This window comes from Aotus nancymaae, unplaced genomic scaffold (assembly GCF_030222135.1).
Source record: "Aotus nancymaae isolate 86718 unplaced genomic scaffold, 86718_ANA_hifiasm-v0.15.2.pri h1tg000033l, whole genome shotgun sequence".
Classification (NCBI taxonomy): domain Eukaryota; kingdom Metazoa; phylum Chordata; class Mammalia; order Primates; family Aotidae; genus Aotus; species Aotus nancymaae.
Genome location: NW_026988447.1, coordinates 15818738 through 15831449, shown reverse-complemented (window position 1 = coordinate 15831449; position 12712 = coordinate 15818738). Strand labels below are relative to the sequence as shown.

At 44.8% G+C, this 12712-nt stretch overlaps 1 protein-coding gene across 5 annotated transcripts in view; it reads right to left on the bottom strand.

Annotated features, from left to right (window-relative positions):
* GATB (glutamyl-tRNA amidotransferase subunit B) overlaps nucleotides 1-12712 on the bottom strand; it is an 88479-nt gene that overhangs the window by 34056 nt on the left and 41711 nt on the right. For 4 of the 5 annotated variants that reach the window (XM_012470031.2, XM_012470032.2, XM_012470033.2 and 1 more), the window contains exons 4-7: nucleotides 11556-11754; nucleotides 10686-10808; nucleotides 2714-2827; nucleotides 22-106 (exon numbers count right to left, since the gene is read on the bottom strand). In XM_012470031.2, coding sequence (XP_012325454.2) covers nucleotides 22-106; nucleotides 2714-2827; nucleotides 10686-10808; nucleotides 11556-11754 — 521 coding nt within the window. The remainder of the gene's footprint in view (nucleotides 1-21; nucleotides 107-2713; nucleotides 2828-10685; nucleotides 10809-11555; nucleotides 11755-12712) is intronic. The other variant, XM_012470034.2, reaches the window with a different exon arrangement.

The following is a 12712-nucleotide window of genomic DNA, read 5'->3' as shown; positions in this document are numbered from 1 at the left end:
CGCTCATCAATGCAAACTCACCCCAGCTTCTCATGAAATGAGCGCGTTTCGTTCAGAATTTCACCTCCATTCTCAAGTTCACTGATTTGCCTCTGAATTTCATAGTCTAGGAAAAACACACTAATTTAGCATCATATTTTGATTATACCTTTCATCCAGTCAAGCAGTAATTAGAAACAACCTTTCTGAATCTTTAAGTAAAAAAAAAAAAAAAAAAAAAAATCAAGAAGTTTGTTTAGAATAATCCTTCCCTTATATGCTACGTTTCCTTCTCACTGCTGTTGTAGAATACTGGTGCTGGAAAGGGCCTTAGGAAGGCAGGCTCCCTCCGTGTTGAGACAACTCAGGTTCAGAGAGATTAAGCAACTGATGCAGACGACACAACTTGGCAGAAGCGGGGCTAGGCCCAATATCCAGGTCTGGGATTGCTGCCTACCAACAGTCCTTACCCTGGGAGCCCAGGATGGGCTTCAAAGGCTCTGGTACCCCCGAAATTATATACAAAGTGTGGGTTGTGTGCATATGTGCAGGTTTTGGAGAGAGGGTCCAGCATTTGCATTATCTTTTCAGAGAGACCCACAGCCCCGAATGATTAAGAGCCACTAATCCATGCCATGCTTCCTCACCATCAAATGAGTGAGGCTGTGGGAATCAAAAGACAACCACAACTGCTAAGCCGTTGCTGCTTTTGCTTTTTTTTTTTTTTTTTGAGAGATGGAGTCTCACTATGTTCCCCAGGCTGGTCTCAATCTCTTGGCCTCGAGCAATCCTCCTGCCTTGGCCTCTCAAAGTGCTGGGATAACAGGCATGAGCCACTGAGCCCAGCCTGCAAAGCCTCTTTATGAAAATAGCTTGAGCCTCTACCTTAACTCTCCCTCCCACCATGTACTACCCTCGCTTGTCCAAATCTAAACCCTTTTATCTGAGCTGCTAAGAGGCAGCAACACCAAAACGTGTCACTTACTGCTCCCCATCTCTCCCCAACTCCAGTGATCTCTTTGGTTGACATGAGATGATGGCTAAAAGGTCCAACACAGGGAGGAAAAGGTGGTGGAAAAAATCACAGGCTTGGAGAATTGAGCCCACGATAGTAAAGCTTTGGTTCTTCCACTGAGTCAGACCACAGGGAGAATTCTCCCTCAGATTGGTCCTCCAAAGAGTTCTTCATAGGACAAGAGGTTAGGGACAGCCAAAAAAATGCCGGGGTCTCCTTCAGAACTTGTGGATGACTCTATCTAAAATCTGGCTGCTGTTTTTTTTTAGGTTAACATCACCACCTCTTAAAATAACCGGCCCCAGTACACTACTACCTACAGGGGGAGGTGGAATTCCCTCCATTTGTTCCAGGCTTCCCCCTCACCAACTTGGCTTATAAGGGTTTTCCCTGACTCAAACCTGTCATGGCTTCAGGAAAATGGATTATGTCCCTTTCTGGAGGCAGAACAGTTCACCATCTTTAGTCTGCCTTCATATGGGAACCTACCCCTTCCCTCTCTGCTCCCAGAAGTTACTCCCTTGACCACTTTAACACCTTTTTCCCAAAGACTGTGGCAACATATTCAGTTGTCTTGGTCTCTGTGCACCCTTGAAGGGGTACGCTTCTAACTCCATCCCTCCCTCTTCCTCTCTAGATTGCTTTGGTTTTAAAAAATCTTTTTAGTCCTCCAAGGTCCTCCCCTCTAATTCACAGTTAGCAATATCTATGGGACTATCCAGATGTTTATCATGCTAAACTATTTTAATTATTATACATTTGTCATCAATGAAATACCCACAGTATGTGCTCCAGAAAGATTACTACTCGGCTGCATGAGCACATAACCTATCAATTAAAAAGACTATAAAAAGCAGGAAAACATATTGACCATTTAGTTCAAGCCATGGTCAATCTAAAATGAACAACCATGACTTTATAAATCTCAGGCCGGTCAGAAAGAAGGTAGTAAATGGTAAAATATAGCCACGATGTTTTGTGGATCCTCCGACAAAGAGGTGGAGTCTAATTTCCCCTCAAGTCTGCTTTGAATTCAATCTATTTTTTTTCTTAGTCTCGCTCTGTTACCCAGGCTAGAGTGCAGTGGTGCGATCACACCTCACTATGACCTCAAACTCCTGGGCTCAAGCGATCCTCCCACCTCAGCCTCCTGAGTAGCTGGGACTACAGGTGCACACTACCATGCCTGGCTAAATTTTTAATTTTTTATGGAAATGGGTTGCTATGTTGCCTGGCTCGTCTTGAACTCCTGGCCTCAAGCAATCTGCTCACCTTGGCTTTCCAAAGTGCTGGGATTACAGGCATGAGCCACTGTGCCAGGCCTCAATCTACTTTGAATAGAATATGTTGGAAGTGACACTGTGTAAGTTCTATAGCTTAGGACTCACTCCTGCCTTCATCCTCCTGAAATGCTCCCACTTTCTAATAAGAAAGCCTAGGCTAGGCAAGTGCAGGAAGAAAGACCACATGGAGGGAGAAGCCCAGCAGACATCGGCACCGAGACCCCAATGTGTGAGAAAGGCCACTGTGGACCCTTTGCCTCAGCTGGCCTGCTGGTGTCCCATAGCCACGTGAGTGACCGAGGCAGGACCAGCAGAACCACCACCCGATTCATGGAACTGTGCAAACGAAAGTAGTTCTTGTGTAAGCCACTAAGCTTCTGGGTTGTTTACTATGTGAACAGGAAGAAGGACACGAGGAGTGGCAGCTGGCATTCACCTATGGCTTTGGCCAGGAACCTGATGCTGTTGAGATTCTTCACTTCCGTTCGAACGCCCAAAGGCTCCCCAGGGTGATGCACAGATACATTGGCATCCACTCTCAACTGGCCCTCTGGAAGGAGAGAAAAAAACAACTCCTTAGAAATTCTTCGAGGTGACAATGTCTTTTAAAGGCAGGGGGTGTCAAAGGAAGCAGCATCTAACTCTACCTGCTGTTTAGTTACAGCAGCCTGACTTCAGAGAAGGCGCAGTTGGTTCTGAAGTACACAGCTGCTACCTCTGGCCACTTTAGAGGAGTTACAGACCTAAGGCAACTACGGTGTGTGCCTGTACATGTGAGTGTACACAGATGTGAGTGCTTATACACAAATGGAAGAGAAGTTTTAGATATACCAGCTGGAAAGATCTCATTTTTCTGTGCTAAATAAGAAAAACAAGACTATTAAAATGGAGATTGACTATGTAGTTTTCTACTGAAGTTTTTTTCAAAGTGTCAGAGCTGAGTTGGAGGAAAGGCCTCAAAAATGACTGATAACCCTACACTGCTCTCCAGTGGAATGTGGATTTCTAACAGTGACTCCAGGAGATTTAGAGAAGAGTCCTTGAGAATTTGCAGCTCAAGGGCAAGAGCTGAAACCCGGGCTTTCCCCCCTCCTCCTTCCTCCAGGTACTGTAATAATCTCTTCCTTCCACAAACATGACTCCAAATCCTGCCTGACTGCTGTAAGGATTTGCTACAGCAGAAAGACAGTGCCGTTACGAAGTCAGGAGTCTGTGGTGGGACTCAGAGAGGCGCTGACCCCATGCTGGGAGGACCTTCCTGGACCCTCGAGGCCCCTCAGATTAGGAGCAGCAAGCCCTAAAGAAGCAGGCAATGTGTGAGGAGAACTGAAAGGCTCTTGAGGAAGAGAGAGAGAACAATCCCAAGACAAATAGACGCAGGTAAGAAAGAATCACATTTGGCACCCTAGAAAGTAAAGCTCAGATCCTTTGTTCTCCAACTTCATTTACAACATTTACAAGAGGACAAAGTGAGAAGACAAAATTCTGGATTTTATCTTCCTAGTTAAGTTTTTAAATTAAAAAGTAATCTGCCAAACCTGAGTGTCTGGATGGGCTGAATAAATTAATATTCCAAAGCAAAAGCATCTTAAAATAATAAAGTGGTAAAAATGAATTCCATGTCGAGAAAAGGAGATCCTTGGAACTGGTTCTCTGTCATTCTCCCAGTGCTGGGTTGTGGGGCCTATACCAAGCTGGACGTTGCCGGCTGCCTGCGGCTGACACCTTGCCACTCACCCTCAGAGAAAGGGAAGGGCTCGCCCAACTGCTGCCCATGCTGACAGGGAAAAGACACCTCTTAGCTCAGATACGACTCTCTCTCCAGCACAGACTTCTCAACACTTTTACAAGAATTCTGTAGCCCCTTATTTGTAATCCCTTCTTTTGGCAAGTTGTGTGTATCTGCATCTCAGGAAGCCCCAACTATTCCTGACATCATGAGACTCTCAGTCTAGGCACGCTGAGGTCATCTTCAACTTCTCTGTTTTCTTTGCCCCTAATATCCTAACTGGCAACTAGCCCCTACCAGTTTGGAAGCCTCCAAATATCCCTCATACCTTCCACTCCATTTCAATTTCTGTGGCTACCACCCTTGCCTGAGGTCTCCAAACTTCAGGCTTAGGTTATAAAATCACATCCTGACTCTTAATACAGTTTCCTCCTTGTCTGGGGACTGCAATGTGGCTGTGACTTTCATCCTGCTACAATCTGGGTTCATCATTCCTGCTGTTCACTCGAGGGCACAGATAGTTCCTACTGGATCATCTCGGCTCCTCTGCTTGGCGCTCTGCAGCTCTCATCGGGTTTCGGTCGATATGACCTGGATCTTTCCACTGCTCATTCCGGGAGAAAGCTCTCCTCCAATCAGGGCAGCCTTCTGCATACACATCCCTGTCTGCTCCACCAGCACACTCTATCAGAGCTTCTGTCCCTCTCCTTGTCCCTCAAGGTCTCACTTGTGTTACTGCCTCCTCCTAGAAGCCCTCCTCAGCAAACTGGCCTGCACTGGTGGGTCCCTTAAACTATCAGAATACTCACAATCTATACTACAGAAATCAGTATGTGACCATAGTCTACTGTGCATTGGCCTCATCTTTAAGACCAGAATGGAAGGCCCCTGAGGACTGGCTGGATTCTAACCCCCTCTTGGCTTCTCCAGGGCATCACTCTTAGTTATCCCTTCTCTCCCATACCAGTCATGACTCTTTCTCAGCATTCCATCTGACATATACATATGCAATAGGATTTCTCATTAAATGAATAAACAGAACCCCAAAACCTATTCCCTTGAACCCATTTCTCACTCTATCAGTCACTCAGCTATCGTTTCTCTGGTTTCTTTTTCAGCAAAGCCCCTTAAACAAGTTTTGTTTGTTGCACACATTGTCTCCACTATGTCACTTCCCATTTATTCCTAAACCTATGTCAGCCTGGCTTCTCTCCACATCCCTCTAAAAATGCCCTTGTCAGAGTCACCAACAATTTCATGGCTGCCACATTCAGTGGACACAGGACACACATGTCTTCACCTACTGGACACCTCAGCAGCATGTGACACACCAACCAATCCTTTCTTCTTGAAATATCTTCCTAGCTCAGCTTCTGCCATCTTTTGCTCCCAATTTTCCTCCTCTGGACACTTTGTTTCCATTTCATTTGCTGATGCCTTCCTTCCCACCCAAACCCAGAATCCTCTTCTTTATCTATACTCTCTGGGTAGGCGGATACAGTTTTAAATACCACCTAGTGCTGATGATGCCTACATTTCTCTCTTTAGCCCAGACCCCTCTCAGCTCCACACTTGTAGCTCTGATATCTATTTGACACCTCCACTTGCACTTGGAGGTCTCACAGGCATCTCAGTTTCCAAAACAAAATCCTGATTTGGCCCTGCACAGAGACATTCTCATCTCATCTTCCAACTTCAGTAAACAGCACCACCATCTAGCTCCTCCAACTGCCCTAAAGGCATTTTTGCTTCCTCCCTGTCTCTTACCTTCCACACCAGCCTATTTCTAAAAACCATCTTGTATGTACCTATCTCTCCATCTTCATCTTCACGGCCACCAGTGCCGTCCAAAACAGCATCGTCTTCCATCTGAACTATTGCAAAAGCTTCTTAACTGGTCTCCTGGCTTCTACTCTTACCCATCTGAAATCCACTTCCCACAGAGCACCCAGAGTGCTTTCTAAAACATTAATCAGACTATGTCTTTCCCTTGCTTAAAAGCCTTTCAGTGATTACCACTGCACCTGGGTTGAGAGCTAAACTTCTTGCCATTATCTCTGATCTAGCCCTTGCCTGCCTTTATAGTTGGCCTGATGCCGCTGCTCCTTCTGCTTCTGGCACAGTGGCCTTGTGCTACCTTGCTTACCCCAGGGCCCATTCCCAGCTCTTTCTCACCTCAGGGCCTTGGCCTTAGCAGTTTTCTGGAATGCTCCAGCTCTTTCTCACCTCAGGGCCTTGGCCTTAGCGGTTTTCTGGAATGCTCATCTCCTGGCTCTATGCTGCCTGGGTCTTGAGTCATTCTTCAGGTTTTAAATAATTGTCATCTCCTCTGAGGGGCCTTTAAAAAACAACATTGTCACCTTCCGATGTTACTCTGTAGCACTGCATCCCGTTTATTCCCTTGAAGCATTTGTCACTGTAATTATTTTATTTGTCACCCTTATGAATATAAGATCCATGTGGCAGGAACAATGTCTTGTGTGGAACTTAGAGCTGGGCCTGGCACTTGGTGACTGTTCAACAAATTAAATCTTATTGAGCGATGAATGCCAGAACTCTGGCATCTTCCCGAGCAATGAGTAAGCAGACTGGCTTCTGTCTCACAGTAGGTTCCCGGTAAGTTCTACAGTTCTGTCTGAATAGGACTAATCTGCAGTTGGAATCCTCTGAAAGTCCCATTAAGCTCAAAGGAAAACTTCCAAAGTGTGCTGAGCTCCATCGAACCAAATCGCAATACTTGGGAGACAACTTTTTTTGAACTCAGGGAACCATGAATTGGACCTCGCTTGCTTTTAAAAATGAAAGCATCTTTCACAATTTAGAATTCTAATTTGGAAGAGGAATAAAAGCATGAGTTTCAGTCTCTCCCAGAGAAGACTACACTACATAAATACCTTAGAGGAATCATTTAGTATCCTGCCGTGTTGAAAGAGAGTTCTCTAGCTTGGATTCAAATGCAGTATCAAACATTAACAAAAGACGTGCTATCCAGTGAAGACAAAATACCTTTTAAACAAATTAAGTTAAATTGCCTCAAGTGCACAAAAGCTTTACTAGTTAGGTTTACTTCAATGTATTCCGCACCACTGAGGGAGAGCCTTCATTCACACATCACGAAAATGTCATCAGGCTCAATTTCTATCTTCTAGAAGTAGAGATTTATAACAGCAAAACTAAAAAAACTATACCACTGAGCACTGTGACACAGTACAGTTTCATATTTTTCTGTAAAACACATTCACACAACAGAAATATAACATCAAGATAGAAAACTGTGCCTGCAAACAGCAGGGGCCCAAAGATGTGGTGGGGAAGGTCTGTTAAGCCATCTTGTTCTGATTGCTGAAAAATAACAAGGTTTGACCAAAAAAAAGGTGACCAAATTTTATTGAACATATTTTACAAAGCTCATTCATCTAGATGAGTGGTAATTCCATAAAAGTATTACTACTTACTATTGTTAATAAGAGCACCTAATATGTACCCAGCACAGGCTATTTTCCAGGCCCTATCCTACGTTTTCTAGACGTTAGTACATTCGTTCCCTACAATATAGCTTTAGTCAGAAGTCCCCAACCCAGGGTCCATAGACAGGTACTGGTCTGTGGCTTGTTAGGAACCAAGCCGCACAGCAGGACGTGAGTGGTGGGCAAGAGAGTCAAGTTTCATCTGTTTTTACAGCTGCTTCTTACCGCTTGCATTACCCTCTGAGCTCTGCCTGCTGTCAGATCAGCCACGGCATTAGATTCTCACAGGAGCACAAACCCTATTGTGAATTGTGCATGAGAGGGACTAGGCTTTGTGCTCCTTATGAGAATCTATCATCTAATGATCTGTCGCTGTCTCCCATCACCCCCAGATGGGACCATCTAGTTGCAGGAAAACCAGGTCAGGGCTCCCAGTGATTCTACATTATAATGAGTTGTATAATTACTTCATTACATATTACAATGTAATAATAAAGTGCACAATCAATGTAATGCACTTGAATCATCCTGTAAAACTCCCCCTTCGGCCTCCCAAGATTCTAAGATAATCCATGGAAAAATTGTCTCCCAATTTTTTAGCTTCCCTGGAGCTAAAATGATTGGAGACTGTTGGTTTTGGTGACAAAGCCACTGAGCCATTCCCGAGGCATTTCAAACTTAACCTATTCAAACTGGAATTCTATGTTTTCTCCCACAAAGTCACTCCTCTCAGCCTGATGCCCCAGATCTATCAGATGGTCTTGATGACTTCCTTTCCTCTTTGGTTTCTTCTTTTCCCTTTCCCTACAAAATTATTTGGGGGCTTGTTTTTTAAGTATGGAAAGGGAGGCTCGGAGAAATAAAACATTTTGCACAGGCACCTACAGCTAGAAGTTGCAGGACAGGATTCCAAGCCAGATCCGGGAGCTGGCAGCCCTTGGCACCCCACCTTGCTATCCTGCCTATCTTAAGCTGGCATCTGTGATGGTCATGACACTGCTGTGGCTGCCACTAGGAAGTGGTATGATGCTGTGCTTAGAGAAAGGGCTCCAGGACTCAGACACACCTGGGCTCAAGTCCCAGCTCTGTCACTTCTTGTGAGTCCTGGGCAAATAATCCCACCTCTCTAAGCCTCAGTTTCCTCACCTGCAACAGGCAGACTCTACCACCTATTTCTCAGCAACGTCATAAAATTTAAATGAGATGATAAATTAATTGTAAAATGCCTAGTGAACTGAAGAGTACATACCAATGTTCCAACTTGTAGATATTATTATCATTGAAACACTTAGCATGTCTACTTCCGTACACATTTAGCTTAACAAACTATTAACACTTTGGCATCTCCTCGACAGGGGCCAAAGGCTGTCCACTGAGAAGGAAATGACTTGGAACCTGGGCTGAGCTGGTCTATGCTCATCAGCAAAACTATCAGGAACTCACTGAACTACAGCCTAGAACCAATTAGGCTTCATTCCACAGCACCCTGGGTGTCCACTAGTCTTCAATGTTACCTCTTTAGGGTGGCCCTCAGCTCCTGAGCAGCAAGCTCCAAGGCCAACACAGTGTTCCTAAGGGGGTGGGGGGTGGGGCAGAGGGATGGGCAAAGGATGAAATGCTCACAGCACCAAGGAGCTGGCTCCCTGCAGACTCCAGGCAGACCTCAGCTCCCACAGAACTTTAGAACCACCAAAGCTACTCGGCTGCTGTGCTCAAAGCTGTAGGATTTGTATTTCAAAGAAACAAAAAGTGTCACAACAAATGAGATTTAATGAACACTCTCAGCTGTCACTGACTGATGAGTTCTTGCCACTATGGTTTATCTCTTGGAAAGGACCCAGATGGGACTATTTCTCAGCTAACAGGTGGCCTATTTATGATCCCATAGGGTTGGTAGGAATCACAGTTATTTTGAAGAAGAATGGGATAATAAAAACTTTCTTAAAGCAATCAACACTTGGAACGTAAATGGATAACTATCCAACTTGCCCATATTTCATTTTTGTTCTGTGGATTAAAAAAAAATAGTGGCATGAGCAATAAATCTCAAATTGAGAATTCTCTTACTCTAAAAGAGAGTATCGTCTCTATAAAGAAATTTTTAGGCAGCTAACCTTTATGCCACTCAAACTCATGTGACTGTATTTTTCCAGTCTTTAGCTTAAAGAAAAAAGCAAATAAGCAAGTTCTGTCCTCAGATTCAACATGTACCAAGGCTCGGATGTCATAATTTGTTGCTTGTAACATCCTATGTGACAAATGTGGCATTACAAATCCAGAAGTCCCCCTGTAATGTAAAAATACATTATGTGACATGCTAAGTTTGCTAAACAGTATTATCAACCAGCACAGAGATGAACATCATCATCAACAACATTTCCTCCTGGGCGCCTGCTGTGACCACTGAACCGTGCTATGGAAAAACGCAATTGTAGATTCAGAACCTGTATTTTGTCTCATCTCCACCAGGAAGTGCTCTGAGGGTGGCAGAAGTTTTCAAAAAGTCCCAAGGAACAGAGAACAGGACAAAACGATGGCAGAGACTACCCTTTAGGGACTTACGCAAGAACAAAGCAGTACCAGGCCAGGGCAAAGGACACCTACAGCCATGAAGAAATTGAGTGTGACCAAAACCTGTGATCTTTATATGCAATTTGCAAACGTTTAAAATGTGTAGTGTTTGGTCCCAAGGGTGCAAGTGTTTCTTTTGTTTTAGTTTCCTCCTATATTTCTACTCAATTAAGATTTTATCTCAGGTTAGTTTTCATAATCTTGGCTTATAGTCAATATAATTTGGCTTGAGCTGTAAATGGATGAAAAATCTACAAAACACAAGAAACAGACCCAAAGGAAAAGAGGCAACTAACGATGAAGTGCTATCTATACAGAACTCACAAACTAAGAAGTGTTCTTGAGAAACACAGAGTCTTCTTCCTAAGAAAGGCTGAACTGTTCAAAGCCATTATTTCATTAAGGGTTTGGTGTCTCTGCACTGTTATTGGTTGTATATTTATATTTGAATGGGGGCTCAGTAAAGTATCCGAGGAAAATTCTAAAAAAAAACACCAAAACAGGATTACAAAAGGCTGGGGAAAAAAATGGCTGCAAACAACTTCAATATAACTGATGATGGAAAACAAAACTGAAGTCAGAGAAGTTCTAGGAGGCAGGAAGGGAGAGGGAAAGAAGAATGCTGCTTCTGTGGCTTCTACCTGCCATGTTCGCCTGGCTGGTCCCCAGGGCTTGAAGGATCAGCTGCAGCTCCCTGACAGCTGTTGCCGCCTCTTCTCCACAGGACAAGTCGGGCTCCAGGACCACCTCCAGAAGGCCCACTCCTACCAAAGACAGGCAGAGTCAGCCTCACTGCAGCTCTCCGATTTCACCAGCAGAAAAATTAGGCCTAAGCTTCAGGAAACACTGCCTTACTGAAGGACTCTCAACGTGGTTCTAGCCTCTGAATCATTCTTCCCTCCCACTTTTTTTGTTTTGGAGGTGTCATCTCGTTCTGTTGCCCAGGCTGGAGTGCAGTGACATGATCACAGCTCACTGCAGCTCTGAACTCCTGGGCTTAAGTGATCCTCTCACCTCAGCCTCCTGAATAGCTGAGGCTACAGGTGGATGGCACCACACCGGGCTGTTTTTAATTTGTTTTGGCGACTACGTCTCGCTATGTTGCCCAGCCTCATCTCGAACTCTGCGTCAGTTAATCCTCTGACCTCAGCTTTCTGAGTCGTTGGCATTACAAGTGTAAGCCACCACCCCTAGGCCCTACTTTTTGATTTTTAACTGTTTCATCCCTTTTAACGACTGCTTAAAATATCCAGCTGCTGGGTCTGCGACTAGGTGGTTAAGTTTGTCTAACTTCAGAGGTGAGTTATTAGCAAGCCTAACAGCGATCACAGTTCAAGTCATGCTCACTAATCACCTATGCCAATTCCAATGCTGATATTTTGGTCTCCATCTGTCAGGCTCCTGTGACTGCTTTCTCAATTTGTTTAGGAAAACTCTGGTGGGGAAAAGAGGGGCCTGCAATCCAAGAACTGAAGTGGGAAGGAGAAGTAATGAAAACACTCCAAGCCTACCCGCCCTGTTCAAATCAACGAGCGTCTGAGATCTCAGGTCGTCGTGGAGGCTTTTGCCACTGTCTTGCTCCAACTGGATCTGCTTAACCCTCACCGTCTTGGGGATCACCTGACCCCGCTCCTTCCCTGCAGAGATGCCATATGTCAAGCTCCCATTCACAGCAATTGGGAGCCTCTGTTGGGTAATCTGGTAGCCTGCCTGCACACAAACATAGGGTACACACAGTCACTGGTCAACACATAAAAGCTAGGATCCAGTTTACTATCCCTTTTACAATGTCACACAAAGTTAGGCCTACTTAAAGCAAAAACAGTAACAAGAAAAAAAAAAGGAAAAGGAGAAGAAAAATTAGTTGCTGCATTGCAGCCATCATTGAGCCTGGTCCCTTCTGCTCCTGCCATCACCCCCTTCATCTTCCCCAAATCCTCCACCCTCAATAAACGCAAGAAACAACACAAATTCATCCCATCACCCTCACTAAAGTGCTGTATTGGGAAATAACAATAATCTCATTGTCAGGGGCCCCTAAGAAAAGAGTTTATTGTTTCCATCCAGCTCATTAGCCTAAATTCTGCATCTCATTACCGGGCTCCTGGCAGACCCTCCCTATTCGGAACGCTGGCTAAGCACTTTGCCATCTATTCTCCACAGGGCCAACAGCAGTTGCTAGTGTGTGTTTAAGCTTGTTTGGTTTCTGCTTTTTAAAGGAATCAATCATGGTAGCTGCCCTCCCTGACCCAACTTCCCTAGTTCCTCTAGTCAGAAAATGCTGTGACACTCACCCTCCGTTAACGGAAAGCACATGGTACTAAAGCACTGATGGATCTTGCAAGGATCCCTCACCTGCTTCTAAGTGGAAAGGAAGAATTACTTTCAAATGGACACATGCATCAATACGCACTAAAGAGATGGCAGGTCAATGAGGAGAATTGAAGAAGAACAGAGAATAAGAGCAAAGGCATCTTCAGCACTTGCTAGGTCCCAGACGCTGCTCTCACTGTGTAATGCTCAGTTAATTCCACAACAACCCTAGGAGAGGAACAAGGCACGGAGGGATCAGGACCTTGCCCAAAGCCACATACACAGCTAGTGAGCATCAGTGTCGGCGTCTGAATCAGGTGGTCAGGCTCCAAAATCTGTGTCTTTCACCACTTGG